The sequence below is a fragment of the Dipteris shenzhenensis genome, chromosome 4 (assembly GCF_047967505.1).
Source record: "Dipteris shenzhenensis isolate YYH24624 ecotype China chromosome 4, Dip_SZ_1.0, whole genome shotgun sequence".
Classification (NCBI taxonomy): Eukaryota; Viridiplantae; Streptophyta; class Polypodiopsida; order Gleicheniales; family Dipteridaceae; genus Dipteris; species Dipteris shenzhenensis.
In genome coordinates this window covers 55850595-55869734 of record NC_141599.1, presented here as the reverse complement: position 1 = coordinate 55869734, position 19140 = coordinate 55850595, and the positions used below count along the sequence as shown (strand labels likewise).

The following is a 19140-nucleotide window of genomic DNA, read 5'->3' as shown; positions in this document are numbered from 1 at the left end:
GTGAAAGTTATGTTCAACTACTAAATGTAAAGGGGAAGAGAGAGCATGTGGGAAATTTGTTTATTTTCAAAGTGTATAATTTGACAGATTTGACCTCATATTTGGATTCCTCGTGGAATTCCGGTCATTTTGAGTACCAACATGACCATATTCTGATAAAAATTGGAAAAATGGTGTTTTTGTCATTTTGGCCTGTTTGGGGCCTGTTTTGAGTCTGTGCTAGATTCGACGAGGAATCCAAATATGAGGTCAAAAGTTTCAAATTATACACTTTTAAAATGTACATATCTCCCATAGTTCCTCCCTTCTACTTTGAATATGGACATATCTTCCATAATTTTTTGCCTCCTACTGCCACTCATATCCTCCCCCCCCTTATGCATAGTATACACTCTTCCACCCCTCCCACATGCTATGAAAATGAACATATCCTATATTCTCTCCCCCTCTTTCTAACCTCCCCATCTTTCTTATAACAAAAACATGTATGGATTTCTAAAAAAAGCTCGCAAAAACAAAGGAAATGGTAAAAAAGCTCACATTAAAAAGCTCGCCAAAAGATTTCCCCCGTCCTATTGCATGTGACTTTGTTTGATATGTATGATACTTTGAACTCACATTAATTTTATTTACTTTAATTACAATTAAAAATCATCATTCCCATTGAATATCATTCGCATGGTTGGGCATGCATGCTTTATATTTCTTACAACGTCACATTTGTGAGTATCAAAAAATATGTGTCTTCTTGCTCCCATCATATGTGCCTTTGTCTGATGAATATGATACTTTGCACATGACTTAATTGTATATACTTTAAGTCTTGTGCAAATTATCATGTCCATCAGATACCATCTCCATCATTGGGCATGCATATTTTCTTGTTTTTCACCACGTCTCATACATGAGTGTCAAAAAATACGCATTGTCATGGTTCTAGTGCATGTGCCTTTATCGAATGTGTATGATACTTTGCACATGCCTTAATTTTATTTGCTTTAAGTCTCTTGTAAAGTATCATACCCATCAAAAACCGTTTGCATCATTGGACATGCTTATTTTCTTGCTTTCCACCATGTCTCATACCTATAAGTATCAAAAAGTTCACGTATGCTTGCTCCCATCATGTGTGCCTTTGCTCAATGGGTACAATACTTTTCACATGAATTATTCTTGTTCAGTTTAAGGTCTTGAAAATTATGATCTCCATCATCAGACACTATTTACATCATTGGGCATGCATATTTTCTTGTTTTTAATGTCTCATATGTGAGTATAAAACAATACGAATTGGCATGGTCCTATCACACATGCCTTTGTCGGATGGATAAAATACTTTGCACACACCTTAATGTTATTTAGTTTAAGGCCTATGAAAAGATTCATTCCCATCTGATATCATTTGCATGGTTGGACATGCATATTTTATTGTTTTCCACTACGTCTCATACCTGAGTATCAAAAAATAAATTTGCTGCTATGAGATTATGCTCCCAGTTGGTATGACTAGCTTCTATTGTACAGGTGATGATCTTACATCATGTTTTATTCGAGCTCTCAACCAAGCCATTTGACCTAGGGTAGTATGGTGTTGACTTCCTATGTATGATCATAAACTCACTAGCCAGGATTGCTATCATTTCGTTAAGGAAATGAGTTCCTCGGTCTTTGACTAACTCCAAGGGGCATCCAAACCGCGTGATGACTTGTTCATATAAGAATTTGGTAGTGGATCTTGCATTGGCCTTCATGGTGGCTCTCCCTTCTACCCACTTGATGAAGTAATCGGTGGCCAAGATGATGTATCTTGCCCCAGTTCCCTTAGCTGCTCAGCTTACGACGAGTCCAATAAAATTGATGCCCCATTTCTCGAAGGGTTGATCAGTTAGGATTCTGGTCAAGGTCATCATGTCCACCTTGTGTGGGATTTAGATATGTTGGCAAGGGTCCCATCATTTGATGAATTTTGCCATGTCTCGAAAGAGAGTTAGCCACCAAAGACCAGCCTATAGAACCTTACATGCTGTAACATCAGCGGAAAAATGACCTCTTGCAATTCCTGAGAATACACATCTGCTTACTCCCATCGTATGTGCCTTTGTCCAATGGGTATGATACTTTTCAAACCTTTATCTTATTTACTTTAAGTCCTATGCAAATTAGCATCTCCATTGGACACTGTTTGCATCATTGGGCATGCATATTTTCTCATTTTTCACAACGTCTCATATCTGAGTATCAAAAAATATGCATCGGCATGCTCCTATCGCACGTGCCTTTGTTGGATGGGTATGATGCTTTGCACACATCTTAATATTATTCACTTTTTTATTCTTGTGTAAAGTATCATACCCATCGGATATCGTTTTCATCATTGGGCACACATATTTTCTTATTTTCCACTGCATCTCATACATGAATATCAAAAAATATGCATCATCATGCTCCTATGCCATGTGGCTTTATCGATGGATACAATACTTTGCACATGCCTTAATCTTATTTACTTTAAGTCCCGTGCAAAGTATCATACCCATCATACACCGTTTGCATCGTTGGGCATTCTTATTTTCTTGTTTTTCAGTGTGGCTCATACCAAAGTATCCAAAAATACGAATCTACTTGCTCCCATTATATCTCCCTTTGTCTGCTGGGTACAATACTTTTCACATGCCGCAGTCTTCTTTATTTTAAGGCATGTGCAAAGTATCATGTCCATCAAACTCCGGTTACATGTTGGGCATGCATATTTTTTGTGTTCCACTATGTCTCAAAATCTGACGATGCAGCCTACTTATTAAAGCAACAACTAGTAAGAGAAGATCACTAGACCATCAGCTTCAGACAAGAAATACCATTGCTTCCAAAGATTACAGATGGAAGAGCCAGGCAACATTGAAAGAACATTCCTAGCGATATTTGGAATGTATGATGCAACCATTGAAAGAAAAACACCAGAAATATGAAAAGATGTGTAGGATGCAAAATTCTGATATTAAAGGAAAGTTTCTAGTTCAATTCATAAAGTGTATTCTTGAAATATAACTACAATAATCAATTCCAACTTCTAAAACATGATATGGCTTCAAAATGTAGTAGTCATTGTTTAATGACCAGCCCAATAACATCAAAAACCTGACACAAGTCCAAATTGCACCCCTGCAGGCTAAGCCTAAATGCTAGAAGATAGCTTCTTTAAGCTCAATTAACTGTATTATCCATGTTGGGCATGCATATTTTTTATTTTCCACCATGTCTCATGTGTGAGTATCAAAAAATACACATTGGCATGGTCCTATCATATGTGCCTTTTTCATATGGGTGCGATACTTTGCACATGCCTTAAAATTTTTAATTTTAAGGCCTATAAAAAGCATCATACCCATCTAACACCATTTGCATAATTGGCCATCCTTATTTTCTTATTTTTCACCATGTCTCATATCAGAGTATTAGAAATTATGCATCTGCTTGCTCCCATCATATGTGCTTTTTTCTGATGGGTATAATAATTTTCACACCCCTTAATCCTATTAAACTTAAGATCTATGCAAAGTATCATGTTCATCAAACACCATTTGCATCATTGGGCATGCATATTTTCTTATTTTCCACCTCGTTTCATACGAGAGTATCAAAAATACGCATTGGCGTGGTCCTATCACCACATGTGCCTTGGTTAGATTGGTATGATACTTTGCACACACCTAGAAATTATTCACTTTAATGATTGTGAAAAATATCATACCCATCGGTCACCATTTGAATCGTTAGGCATGCTTATTTTCTTTTTTTGCACCGCATCTCATACCTAAGTGTCCAAAAATATTCATCTGCTTGCTCCCATCATATGTTCCTTTATCTGATGGGTATGATACTTTACATATGTCTTAATATTTTTCACTTAAGGCATATGCAAAGTATCATGTCAATCAAACACTGTTTGCATCATTGGGCATCCATATTTTCTTTTTTTTTACCTCATCTCATATGTGAGTATCAAAAAATATGCATCAGCGTGATCCTATCACATATGGATTTTTGGTATGGGTATGATACTTTACACAAACCTTAATCTTATTTACTTTAAGGCTTTTGTAAAGTATCATGCCCATCCAATATCATTCGCATGCTTGGACATGGGATTTTCTTATTTTCCATCGCGTCTCATACTTGAGTATCAAAATAAATGCACCTACTTGCTTCCATCGTATGTGCCTTTTTATTTTAGGTACGATACTTTGCACATGTCTTAATATTATTAACTTTAAGGCTTGCTCAAAGTATCAAGTCTAACGGATAGCATTTGCATAATTGGGCATGCATATTTTCTTGTTTTCCGCCACGTCTCATACCTAAGTATCCAAAAATACGCATCAATGTCCTATTGCATGTGCCTTTGTGAGATGGGTAAGATACTTTGAAAACACATTAACCTTATTTTTTATAAGGTCCGTGCAAAGTTTCATACCCATCGAATACCTTTTGCATCATTGGGCATGCATATTTTCTTATTGTCCACCTTGTCTCATATATGAGTATAAAAAAATAAAGTATCATCATGATCCTATCGCATGCGCCTTTGTCGGATAGGTATGATACTTTAAATATGACTTAATCTTATTTACTTTAAGACCCATGCAAAGTATCATACCCATCAAAAACCATTTGCATCGTTAGGCATGCTTATTTCCTTGTTTTCCACCATGTCTCATACTTGAGTATCAAAAAATATGAATCTACTTGCTCCCTTTGTATGTGCCTTTTTTCGATGGATACAATAATTTGCAAATGACTTAATATTATTAACTTTAAGCCCTATCCAAATTATCACGTCCATCAAACACCGTTTGCATCGTTGGGCATGCATATTTTATTATTTTTCACCATGTCTCATACTTAGTATCAAAAAATGTGCATTGGTGTGATCCTATCACATGTGCCTTTGCTGGATGCATACGATGCTTTTCACATGCCTTAATATTATTTACTTTAAGGTTTGTACAAAGTATCATTCCCATCCAATATCATTCACATGGTTGGACATGCATATTTTCTTGCTCTCCTCCACATCTCATACTCGAGTATTAAAAAATAGGCATTGGCATACTCGCATCGTATGAGCTTTTAGCAAATGGGTACGATACTTTGCACATAACTTGAAATTATTCATTTTAAGGTCTGTGCAAAGTATCATGCCCATTAAAAACCATTTGCATCATTGGGCATGCTTAGTTTTTGGTCTTCCACCACGTCTCATATGTTAGTATCAAAAAATATGCATGGGCATGGACCTATAGCATGTGCCCTTATTGGATGGGTATTATACTTTGCACATGCCTTAATAATATTTACTTTAAGGCCCGTGAAAAGTATCATACCCATCTGATACTTTTTGTTTTCCACCACGTCTCATACATGAGTATCAAAAAATGCGAATCATCGTGCTCCTATTGCACGTGCCTTTGTCGGATGGGTACGGTAGTTTTCACATGACTTACTAGTATTTACTTTAAGGCTCATGCAAAGTATCATACCCATTGGACACCTTTTCTATCAAAAAATATGAATCATCGTGCTCCTATTGCACGTGCCTTTGTCGGATGGGTATGGTAGTTTTCACATGACTTATTAGTATTTACTTTAAGGCTCATGCAAAGTATCATACCCATTGGACACCGTTTCTATCGTTGGGCATGCTGATTTTCTTGTTTTTCACCATGTCTCATACCTGAGTATCAAAGAATATGCATCTACTTGCTCCAGTCATATGTGCCTTTTTCTGAAGGGTAGGATACTTTGCATACACCTTAATCTTATTCACTTTAAGTCCTATGCAAAGTATCATGTCCATCAGACACTATTTGCATCATTGGGCATATTTTCTTGTTTTCCACGTCTCATACGTGAGTGTCAAAAAATATGCATCAGCATGGTCCTATTGTATTTGTGTTTTTTAGATGCAACTCTTTGCACATGCATTATATTATCTAATTTAATGCCCATTCAAAGTATCATACCCATCAAACATCAAATTTACATTATGCTTTTTACATATCGATCATGGAAGAACTTTTTGAGGTCCTCTTGATGTGGAAAAAGTAATAAGTGCTGCTTTAGATTAGATTGCTGAGCACCAATGAAATCAAGAACACCAAAGGAGAGAATGTGAGTGATTAACACAAGAGGAGAGAGATGAATCTGCAACTCAAAAGCGGCAAGAGAAGGAGTAGGGAAAAACAAAACAATGTAGAGTAGAAATAAGAAATTAATTTCAAGTAGAGAAGAGCTAGGGTTAATTATAAGAGGTATCCATCAGATGAAGAACAAGTGATAAGAAATCACCAAAAAGAATTTCAGGAGAGAATTCCAATTCTTTGCTTGTATTTTGTAGTTGTGAATATATTGATGGTGAAGATATGAAAAAAGCAAAGGAATCAATTGCTTCTCACATACAGAGAACTAATATGTGCGCACGTCTTTGATGCACATCTTTGACTGACAAAACTTTTAATTCAATAAATACACAAAGCTTTCTTGTAGAAGAATATTTAAATGTTTTAATATATTAATTTAAAATTTAAAAGAGAAGCAGGAGGGAAGGGGAGGAGGAGTGGCAATGAGAGGCTATGAGAGCTGAGGAGGAGGAGGAGGTATGCCAGAGGAGGAGAAGAGAGAGAAGGGCGAGGAGGAGGAGAGAGAGAAGTGGGAGGGGGAATTAGAAACGGTGTATAAAAAAAGTTCTTGAATATCAAAAAGTGAAACAAAAATGGATTTGGAAACATAAGTGCAGGAAATGTAAATCTTCTACCACTTGTTAACCTATGAAACATGAAGTTTAAAAAGTGTGGAGTTTTAAATCTTCTGCTATGAGATATAAGTTCTCCTTTTTGTATTTGACATTCCAAATTATCTTCTTTCTTGTGCACACGACGTTGTCATATCAACATTCAAAATTCTCTTCTTGTGCTGAGGATGTTCTCCAAGTCATTCTCTACATTCTCAAGACTTTCCTCACTTCCTAGGTACCACAGTTCTGAACATTTTCTCTAGAGTTTCCTTGCTTCATAGATACAACTCTTATGACATGCTTTGAACATTCTCTTTCATCATTTCCATCCCCTTTCTTCCTCTTTTCTCTCCTTTCATCCTTAAGTTAGTACATTGCTTCCCTCCCCTCTCTGCTTCATTTCTATCTCCTTCCATCCTTACATTTCCATAGTTTTCCCTTCCTTCCTTCACTTACAATGAAGACTCTTTCATCCCATCCTCTCTCCTTACTTGTGTCTTTGTTGTCGTCCCCTCCTTCATTACTTCTATCCCATCCCTCTGGGCAACCACCTATGCCTTTATGCAATCAAGTTCAATCATCACAGCTCACGCAAAGTCCCATGGGTCAACGAGTATTTCTTCTAAGACTATCACCACCGCCTTTCAGCTTACAAGGAGGCAATGCATCCTCCCTAATTTCAGTTTCAGCAGAGGGGGATGTCATGAGTATCTACAAGCCCATGTCATGACAGCCTTGCTCGCAGACAATGTGTAGCTGTACAGCTTGTACAGGCAGCTGGCATCGAGCTGCCACGTGCAGCAACAGGTAAGGGCTGGGAGAGCAAGAGAGAACCTGCTCTGATAGCAAAATGATGGAGATGGGTGCAGAGAACACAGGGCTATTGCAACCCAATTCCCCCTCATTGTCATACTCACTCAACAGAGTACACAAGTTCTTCTTTACAGTTCATCGAGGCTAGAGAGACGGCAAGGTAGACATCTTGCCTATTTCATCTACACCCTGGAGCACATCGTAGGATTCAAAGACCGGGTCCTTCTCAACAAGGTCTACATTCAAATGGAAGGGCCTACCAAAAGAAATCATGGCAGCCTGAAAGCTTTATACAAGAGCACGCCCATGTCTTGGAAAATTGATGAGCAGCTCCTTTAGACAGCCGTCACATGTAATTTTGAGAGCAAATTCTTTGGGAAAAGACGGCTGTAATGAAGATGAACATTATGCTCAGTTAGTGAGGTTAGCATTAGGGGAACAGCTTAGAGAGCTAATTAGGAGGATATGGGGGAGGACTATAAAAGGCTCATCTCGGCCCCCTCCTGTATCCATATTGGTTTGGCCCCTTGTTCTCTGATTGACTTCCAACTCTTGCCTCCCCCTTTTAGCCTCAGCATCTCTCTCTCTCTCTCTCTCTCTCTCTCTCTCTCTAGTTTTCTCTGTTCCTTACAATCTCAAAGGCTCCCACTTTCCTCCAATTAACCTGTTTCATTCAATTACCATATCATGTTGGCAAATTTACTCCAGGCTTGTAGTCCTATCAAACCCCCGATCACCCAGTCAAGATGCAAATTGTCCAAGTACCAAGCTTAAAACAAAGGGAAAGGAGCCTATTATTATATGTTTTTCCAATCCTGCTACTCCACCAACCCTCAATGGCATCATTGCATTGTGCACAAATAACCAAAGAGGGTTATTAATGTGGCAGTGCAGTATCTTTCACACCCGTCTGCTTCCCTTCATTAATAGCCAATCCTTAACGCCACTGAGCTGAATCCATCAACCTCTCCCAATTTGGTGGTCTCTTGGAGACATGCCTTTAGCATATCTTCTGGTTCTACTGACTGCTGTGCTAATATATGAAAGCTCACTGTTACACCTGACCGAAGGGATCCCTCCCAGGCTGAAAGGAAGCTGGCAGACTTGTGCAAGCCATCGGTCCTCCCAACATCAGGCCATACTAGTCCAGGAGCCTATGTAGTATGAGCTCCTAGACACAAGGCTGTCCCCCCCACATACGCAGCACCTTCATCTGCAAGCTCAGAGTCTAAAACATTGAGCTCATCACTAAAGCAGAGCTGCAGACTTGCAAGACTAGAGTCCTCGCATACAAGCCTCAGTTACCGCCCGTGCGCGCGTAAGAGAGACAGAGAGAAAGAGAGAGGAGAGGGGTGGGGGGAGGGAACATCCCTGCCAATCTGACTGTGGGAAGGGCCCTCCCATGTGTCACCGAATGGGAACCTCACTTGAGCTTTTTGAGTACAACACAGAGATATGCCAGCATCTCTCTGTCTGATGTGCCAAATCCATGCCCAATCTCTCCAGGATGCCTCATCCCATAAAAAAACACATGCACGTAGTGGATAACATCTGATGAGGGCAATTAGAGGTGAAGACCCAGCCAAATGATGGAAATCGCAGGCAGATGTCTGCCTCATCTCCCCTTTCCCTTAGGGATGGATGAAACAAATCCACCCTTTAAAAAGAGATGGAGGCATAGGTTACAAGTCACAAGATCTCGTAGAAAGCCTAACACAAGGGGAGCATGATGAAGTTTCATAATCGGTGGAAGAAGCCTCCTCTACCAGGCACTTCTGTCCTCGAAATGCCCACAAGCACTCATAACAGAGCCCCATCATCATCTACTTGTGACCAACGAGGGGACCTACAACCAGATCGCTTCCCTTGCTTCAGCCACCTGAGTGGAGGCCACCTGACTGGAGGTCTCTGCCAAAGGCTGTGGCCGTCTCTCAGACCTCATCCCCGAGCAACACTGTAAGAACATGCTCCACCATAGACCACGAGCTCCCCCACAATCTTGATGGAAGCTTCCATTTAAAGTATAAACACTTTTTATTCGTTCTGATGGAAAATTGAGCTATACTTTAACATGGGAAGGCCAAGCAGAAGCGAGGAGTCCCAGTGCCCCAACTGATTTAACTAACCAAGTGTCAAAATATGATAAGAGGCTAATGCAAAAGAGAGTCCAAAGTTCACAGGTTGATAGCATGCTCAGGCCAATCAACCGACTATGAAATTTACTACAAAGGAGATCCCGAAGAGACATTACCATCACCCATTCTTAGGGTCTTCATGTACATCGTGATCAGAGAACATAAATGCTCAACATGGGGCCCTACACTCCAGGATCAAATGCAAGTTTCACCAGTGACTTAGAGCCAAATATTTAGCTATGAAGCTTAAATCAGCCCCAGTCCTAGGAAGAGGATCACACAACGCTATACCGTCAAAAAGGAAGACTATAATTACCAACTAGCAAACCAAATGCGACTCGTTTGGCAAAACACCAGCATAAAAGAAAAGAGCTCAACGGAAAAGTAGCCCACTATCATAATTCTATAAGACCTCGCATGATGAGTTGCAGGCTGAAATTTTTCCGTATGCCTTCTAAGAGCCTTCTTTCCACGGATGTTGAGATAAGCATGGTCGGTTAAAATTTTCAACCATTTACGTCTACACAGGTGCCCTAGATTGCTCTCGGATGTTCGAGAGGTAAGTAAATACCCATGCATCATTTATTGTGAACGCGGTACCAAATATTAAAAGCGGATACTAGGGGACACTCTTCAACGCCGAAACTCAACAGTATCATGTGCTTTAACACCACTAACGAAGTCAAACAACATATCGATACGCGATTTCAAAGCAACAATCCCCAAATTATGCTGGTTCAAACGACAAAATTCCTATCGTTTAGTGAGATAACTCGATCATAATCACTCGAACGTTTCAGCAGCAGTATCGCGTTGGCAACCCTTTTACAAAGGCTTATTCTCAACAATAAAACTAGCACATAAGAGATGAAAGAGTACGCAGTTCTTTCCGGCTGCATAACATCTTTTATGGCCAGACAATGGGGAGTAGAATCAGAATCGCCTATTACGATGATCACCTGCCTAAATGTGGGGGCCCCCTGTTCTGAAATTGACTATGGTGAGGCAAAATTGAACAGACTGAACACTTCCCGTGGTAAGGTAAAAACTTGGACACTGGCAGCAACAGTGTCCCAATCCTTCTGAGAGCATGGTGATTCTCAGAATAGTGGAAGATCACCACCAGTCGTAAGAGAGAACTTCCCGGCATTCAAGGTCCACGTCTGGTAGAGAAGCCAAAGATCCATCCTCACCACCCAGTCCTTCGTCCATTTTTATGGCAAAAGACGACGCACTTGACGTTAGACTTGGAGTGAGTTCCCGTTGCGGAGGTTCACACTCGATTTCAGAATCACCAGCACAATGAATGAAGTACAGCTCACACAAGCATAAATCCCAAGAGTCTACGGCCCACGAAAGACGAAGCTGCAAAATGGAAGATATCAAAATCAATGGGCCACAATATAGACGGATAAACGGGCAAGAATGCGAATACTAATACAAGTTCGGCAGCTGGGCACATGCATGACGTTCATCAAACTTTACTCGCTTCCTCGAAGAACGAAAGATTGCTCGACTCCGCAATTGGCAATTTGACATCGCCGACGCCATACCTTTCTCTTGCCAATGGCTAAACCAGCATAGGATGCAGCTTCGTGGAATGCATGCTGGGCACTATCTTTGAAGAGGAAGCTCACGAATGCAGAACAACGGATGCGAACCATCTTGACCTTAGTAACGCATCCAAATCTCTCAAAAAGACACCCGAGCTGGGATTTTGAGGTTGTAGGATCGAAGCCACAAACGAAGAGCGTGCAATCAAGAAACTGTTGAATATCCATAGGGAGCAAAAACGAATTCTCCAACGTAAAGGATCGAGGCTCGAGGCTCCGGATGAGCCAGCGATAAAGAAGTTCGTTAAAATGGGTTAGCGATGGAGGTGCAGCCGAAGATAGAAGCTTCTTACAGTTATAAGGTAAACCGCTATACCATGCAGGGATGCAAGAATGTTTAGGGTAATCTCGCGAAGCTTAACTGCGGGAAGGAACAATGGAAGCCAAGGCCAATGGTAAACGTAGCAGGAGAGAGCAACTCATAGCAACCCTTGGCGTGGGGACGCAGACAAAACAGGACAGCGTTCCAAATAGTGGCGCACTCTCTACTAATAAGGCTAAGGTAGTGGGGGCTGGAGAGAGGATTGCCTTCATGTTAGCATTGTCATAACTTGCTCTACAAGCTTTCTCTTTTTCCCTACTGCAACAATGCGTTTAAAGAAGAGAGCGATCGTAGTCAGATTTCTGATTGGCTAAAGCTACTATATAAGACAACTTGAATCAGAGCCTTGAGGATGATGATGATGGTGATGAGTGTGCATTCAATTCACTTTGGTTCAGTGATGAGTACTTAATTGTGCACAATGTGCCAATTTCCAAATATCCAAATTTCCTTCCATAATTTCCCATTCCTTCAGTCATAAGCAACTACAATGCATACATATAATAAAAATCACCACATTTCTGTTTCTCACCAGTCACGACTCACGATTTCAAAAAATTCTTCGTTACTGCGTGGCCAGCCCAAAGATTGTACAGTAGTTGCACAGTGTGCCTAGACCCTGATTGGATCCTTAACAAATGCACGGCCCACCATTTCTCTCTCTCATGAATTCCATGGTGCATGATCCAATCTTCAAAAAGCATTTCGGATAACATTAATCCATTGGTGCGAAGCTGTACTCACTACGCACTTATGCCCCAATTTATTACTCATCGGTGTACACAATTCCAGCCCTTTTTCCCCTGTGATGAATGCGAGGAAAGTAGAGAAATGTCTGAATAAGGCCTTTGTAATCGTCTCGTTATGAGACAGATCTTTCTTTTATAGAGTGTTTTATTTCGCGAAAAAAAAAGGATAGTAAAAATTTATGAATAGAATCGCGAGGATTGCGCTGTTGAAAATATTCCGTTGCTGCTCGTATCATTTTTAAAGCGGCACCTAATTTCAATATCCGAGCACTTACAATACTTTACTCATTCACGAGTCGTTGCGTTCTGAAAGCGGATGATCGTGGGTTGTTGTAGCTTGGGTTCTCAAGCATTCGTGGAATGTCCACGCTCCCACCTCCATACGCCTTTATCCCTTTGACCGTTGAGTGTTTTATTTTCGCAATGTTAGCAATAGAAATCTCCTCCTTCACAGGTAAGAGGGCTTCCCCACGCAGGCTAGCAGGGCTATGCCAGCCCCACTAGCAGCAAGATTCCACATGCCCATGGTTGCTAGCAATGCTGGTGATCAGTTTTTCTGGCATTGGACTGCTAGCCCAGCAAGGGTGTTTGCAGGGATGCTGGTTCAGCAGTCCAATGCCCAAAGACTCTGATTCGCCATCTCCTTCCTCCATGCCATTTGCTGAAACAATCTGCAGGATGTAACACTCATTCCAAAAGCAGAAATCTCCTCCTACAGCAGGCACGCGGGGACGGGACCTCGAATGCTGAACCAGCAGCCTCCCCAGCCTCAGTCATGACACGGGGAGGCCCTCTAATCTGCTCTCAGGCCCTGTGGACACGCTGCGCATAATGCGCAATGCACAGCCAGTGATGGTTTTCTTAAAGTGGTGGCGCTCGAGTGCTCAAAAGAGGCATTTGATTTTTGAAGGTGCCAAAACCAGCACCAATGCGCGATTTCTGCAAGCTTGCATTGTTGCCGTCTGACTTTGGCCTTAGGCTCCAAAGCTTTAAATGTGGTTGCAACATCTGCCCTGCCAATAAAAAATGGATACTGAGAACTCTCCAACAGAAACAGAGCTCACTGCAAGGAGACATAGCTCACTACAGGACCATCAATAGCTAGTAGTGCGTACTACAAAGTAGTAAATGAGGTAGCATTTTTGTTCACGCGAAAGAATTCGGTCGAGGCTCCAACAATGCATTTTTAACGTTGTGTGCACAGACCCTTAGGGCCTTTTTCCATGTTCGAGAAATGCATTGTTGCTTTGCAGCACCGGTGGCCAGAGGGCTCAAGGCATGAATGGATGTAATTTCGATTGACGTACGTGGTGTTAATTGATGTTGAAAGTAGGGCTGAGGGAAGACTAGAGTCTGGACGATAACTTGGCGGGAGATGGTTGGTAGCCCAAGCTCTGCACATTTGGTGCACCTGGAGTGTGACCTTGAATCAATGAAAAAAGTGTGAAGGTCTCTTAATGCACTCAGGTCTCGAAGGGTTGCTATATAGTTGTCCCCACATGTGTGCAAGGGGTGATCAAATACCCCTATTGAAATATGGTTTTTGTGTGAAACTTGGCATTTTTAGAGCCTCTTGTTGAATGCGCGAAATTCTATGGCTCCAGATATTCCACCTTGAGGCATTCTTTTCACATCTAATTTCTAACTCTTCGATAGTTTACACACTTCAACCATTTAGAACTATCTCATTGTGGAGAAGTCATGCTCTCCCCTATAATATGTTAGCTTTAATTGATGAATTAATTTGATATGTTGATCTTCATGAAGGAAGGAATGGTCATTTTGCTATGCATAAAGATTCCAATGCATCCTTTTATTTTATTAATAGTATTCAATGTCCAATATAGCAATTAAAGACATATGATAAGCTATAGCTAGAAAAACTCAAGAGCTGATTAATGTATGATTATGGAAGAGTGGATTTCTTCATAAAAATATGGCTATTTACACGATAAAAGCGTAAACTCTTCTTTCACTTCATTTTCTTGTAAAAATAATATCACCCCTTTTGCTTCTAAAGAACACCTTGTAGTACCTCTTTGATGCATTGATCTATCTCAATTCTAGAGGATTATTAAATATAAATTCACTTACAATATAAAATAGCAACAAACCCTTTACCCTTTTAATTCTCCAATTAAAGATTTCCTCATCAAGTTATCTAGTTTTGAGTGCCTAAATCATTTTGCAAAAGTCCATTAAATGAGCAAGGATTTTAAACTAGGGTTTTTAGAAAACTTCATAAAATTTAGCTCAATTGTTAATTTTTCATGTTAATAGTTATTGCCATTCATAGTGGTGGAATCCCCAGAACTCAGACTAGCAAAAGCATCAATTTGATATATTATATTCACAATGTATCAACAGAAAAGTTTATTCTTCATCCTTGCTTCACAGCCCACCTTTGAATTAGCGGCAGCACCCCACCCACTAACATAGCCTATGTTTGCAAAGGTCAATGGTGGCACTCCATCCTACTTCATCACACACATATGGGTCAATAGGTGATATCCCCCCCACTCCCAAACCGCGACACAACATCTATCCTCCATCCCCACTTTTAACATTGATAATCACAATTCCCCATTTCTCTTAATCACTTGATGTAGATGCCTTGCCCCTAGCACCTTGACCCTTTGAGTGCCACTTGAGCTCTTACGATGGTTCTTCATGCTAAAATTGCTTAAACATACCATGCTTGGGTTTCTTTCTTCAAGTTATGGCTACTTTCTATTTACTTTTGGACAATTATGTGCGATAACGTTTCAAACATTAACAGGAAATACACATAACATGAATTAAAAGATAAGAAGAGGTTTTGCCACCCAACTCTTAGGCCTTGTCACCCCTAAACCCACTCAAAATCTCCCCTACTTACATAAGGATCACCTTTCATCCTCACATTTAGACACCTACCCACTCAAGCTTGATGCACAAGATCTAAGAGAAAAACATAATATTGACACACAGTCCCACACACAAGAAAAATATAGAAAATTATCAGAACTAAAGGGGTTTATCCAAGGTCTCAATTAATAAGCTGAATATGTTCGCTACAAATCTAAGCATGATTACTCAAAAGTGGAATGAAAAGCTATATTGCAAGCTCACCCTCACATCCAAGCTCCCCTTGAACACACTATGTAAAGAAATATGACATAGCGAAAAGACTGTCTTGCAACAATGATAGTACAATAACAAAAGAATAGACAAATGGAGTGAGATAAGACTTTTATCACCAAATAAGATATTGCTAATGGTGTTGTCCACTTGTGCACTCTCCAACAAACCTTCAATGATGATCCAGGCAAACTCTGGATGAAGAAGGACTCAAGGTAAGTGGTATTGGCATTTGATGCTAAGGCTTGAGTATTGGACTCGTTCTTAGTCAACCGATTCTAGCCACTTGGTGGGTTGGCGGTGGCACATGCATTTTGACTTTTCCACCATTTGACTAAAGTTGAGGACGATGGAACATGTTTGCTTGACTTTCATCACTGACCACTGACCATTGACTACCGACCACCAACCATGCATGCATAAGCAAATTCACATGTGCATGCTCTCGCGAATGCCTTTCTTATGGGGTTGAGGCCAAGTGACGACCCCTTGACCTTGCCACTGGGGCCATTGCCCCCAAACACTCCTCAAGGGGGCATTGCCCCCTGAACCCCTCACTATGTATGTTGCCCCTTGAACCCCTTAATAAGACGTTGCCTTTAGAAGCCCATCAAGGATGTTGCCCCCGAACCCCAAGGAAGTCCTTCTACCATCTCCTAACCATCAAAACAGGCACCATGAGATGGCATACCATGGCTTCTCCTCATAATGGGGGTCTTACAAAAGAGCACTATGAAACATTGGTGGTTATATATGATAGGTGAGCATTGGACATATACCAACACCCCCACTCAATGTCCACTTGAAGGTGAACTAGGTTTTTGGACCAATGCCAAGCTCGTGAAGATGTTGAATTACCCAAAGCCTTGGTGAAGATGCCATCACAATTTTTCTTAGTGCAACAGTACTCCAAATCAGTGATCTCATCTTGGGTCAGCTCCCATACATAGTGGTACTGAATCTCGATGTGCTTTGTGCGAGCATGAAACATAGGGTTCTTAGAGATGGCCATGCAACTCTAGTTGTCGCACCTTAGTGATGTTGGCTCTTTCACTAGAACTCCTATGTCTACTAAGGTCCTTCAAAGCCAAAGTGCTTCACATGTAGCAAAGCAAGCTACCATGTACTCTGCTTTTGTTGAAGCGAGGGCCACCTTAGGTTGCTTCTTACTTATCCAAGAGCAAATACCAGATCCAAGTAAGAAGTTGTACCTAGAAATTGACTTTTTGGAGTCTTTTCCTATTTTCTATGATCTTGTGCCATAGTTTAAGCTTTTTAAGAGCTTGAGACTTACCCCAAAGAAAACAAACCCACATCCTTCTACTATAATTGTCAACAAACATCACAAATTAGAGAGCTCCACCCAAAGCAATAGTAGACATCTTACCATAGAGATCAGCATGTACTAGCTCTAGAGGCTCCTCTGCTCGATTTCTGGTCCTTTCTTGTCTCACGTGGAAATGGCTTCCTTTGTTGCTTGCCCATCAAACAACCTTCACATGGCTACCACATGTTTTTAATTGCATCCAAATGTGCAACGATCTCTTTCTTTTGTGTTTCCTTTAGTCTAGCATAGCACTAATATGTGGCAAAAAATCTCGTGCCATAGTCTTCGTACTCCAAATCTGAAGTGACTGTAACAGTATTCGGCTCATATAGGTTATTTCGACTAGAACATTTTTGCCATCTACATTGCCCTTTGCATATAGTATTTTTGCTTTAGATTTCTTAAGAAAAACTTCCAGATCACAATCACTTTATTATAGCAACAATAAAAAGAACATTTCTTCTTATTTGGGAAATAAAAAATACATCAAATAGCTTCTTGGACTCAGCATTGGTTGCTACAAATGAGATGGTGCTAGTCTTGAACTGCACATTTGGCATCATTCCCAACTTAACATTGGTGGGCTCTCATAGAGGCTGAAGGGAACTATATTATTCATTTGTACCTATTATGTGTCGAGTTGTGCTACTATCCAATACCCACAAACTTTTGCTTAGTGAAGATTTAGCGGTGGAGCACATCTCCTCAAGAGCCATGAATAATTGAGCTCAACTTTAGCATTGTTGATAGTCTCCTTACCCTTCTATGAAGCTAAAAATGGTCCCATTCTTCCCATCATACTAGTTCTTTTTGCCATCTTTTGCAGCATGACCTTTCTTGCCGCAATAATGGCAGACCCTTGAAACTTCTTATTTTTTGTCTTCTTCATCTTTCATATGAAGAATTACCCTAGTTAGCTGTGAAAGAAACATCGCTTTCACCATCACGGCTCTTAATTAGCATCTCCTCCTCAAGTAGTAAAGCACAAAATTCTTCAAATGTAAGTGCAAGTGTTCTAGCTTGAGTGTTAACAGCAGTTACCAGACCGTCAAATGTTTGAGGTAGAACTCAAATGCACCTAGGAGCTAGCTCTTTGCTAATCTTTGCAATGCCCACAATAGCCATTTGATCACACAATTTTTTTATCCTTGTGATGAACGTTGCAGCTATCTCTCCTTTAGCAAGATTTTTGACCAAAAGTTGATTTTCTAAATTTTGAATCGAAGTCCGATTGCACATTTCATATTGATTCTTGATTCTTGATTGCACGTTTCATACTAAGTCTCGGATATGTTCCAAACCTTCAAATTTTTGAGGTAGAACTCAAACGCACCTAGGAGTTAGCTCTTCACTAATCTTTGCAATGCCCACAATAGCCATTTGATCACACAAATTTTTTATCCTTCTGTGACGAATGTTGCAGCTATCTCTCCTTTAGCAAGCTTTTTGACAAAAAGTTGATTTTCTAAATTCTAAATCCAAGTTTGATTGCATGTTTCCTATTGATTCTTGATTCTTGATTGCACGTTTCATGCTAATTCTTGAGCATGTTCCAAGCCTTAGATGCCTCTGAAGTGTGTTGAATTAGAGTCACTTTTGATGATGGCGCAAAGTACATCATCACTGCGCTGCTTCCATGCTAGCATTAGGAGGAACTATGTTATTGGGATTTGCAAGATCAAAAGTGCCAATCACTACGAAGAATTGTTTCCAAGAGCTGATATGAGTCTAGAATTGTACTTATCTTGAACTTCCAAAGAGTATATTTTGTACCATCGAGTTTTCCTTTCATAAAGGCAGGTGATCAAATGCAAATTGTTGGAGTAGGAGCAGTAGTGGCAGGCACTCCAATAGATCCACCAACAATAGCCATTGCACCAAGTGCTAGATCTTTGTCATGACTAGGTTTCTTGCACGATTGCTACTCAAAGTACCTAGTTCTTTGATACCATATAGAAATATGTCAAGGGTGCTTCCCTCAAGCCCTTAGGGAGTCCTTCTACCATCACTTAGCCATCAGATAATGCACATGAGCTCTCATCTAGTGTGCAAACTAGGGGCCTACCAACGTCCAATGCTTACACCATGGTTTCCCCTCATAATGGGGGCCTTACAAAAAAGCACTATAGAACATTGGTGGTTACGTATGAGAGGTGGGCATTGGATGTATACCAACACTATGGGCTTGATATCATGTTCAATTGTGTATTATTAATTTTATGCAATGTCACTGGAGCAAGGAGACACCAAGATGCTATATAGCATATACAC

The 19140-nt window shown here is 40.4% G+C and overlaps 1 protein-coding gene across 1 annotated transcript; it reads right to left on the bottom strand.

Moving 5' to 3' along the window:
- Window positions 1-10655: 10655 nt before the first annotated feature.
- Window positions 10656-11574, bottom strand: LOC147903078 (uncharacterized). The gene is made up of 2 exons (XM_087373130.1): window positions 11292-11574; window positions 10656-11103 (listed from the first exon to the last, which is right to left on the bottom strand). Exons 1-2 carry the CDS (start codon window positions 11517-11519, stop codon window positions 10855-10857), a joined length of 477 nt encoding a protein of 158 aa, XP_087229256.1. The 5' UTR covers window positions 11520-11574; the 3' UTR covers window positions 10656-10854.
- Window positions 11575-19140: the final 7566 nt, after the last annotated feature.

Excerpts from the sequence above, each read along its gene's own strand:
- LOC147903078 (XM_087373130.1), bottom strand. The coding sequence starts at position 11,519 with ATGGATATTCAACAGTTTCTTGATTGCACGCTCTTCGTTTGTGGCTTC. Across the intron at positions 11,104-11,291 it reads TAGCCATTGGCAAGAGAAAG|CTTCGTCTTTCGTGGGCCGT; the intron begins GTATGGCGTCGG and ends TCCATTTTGCAG.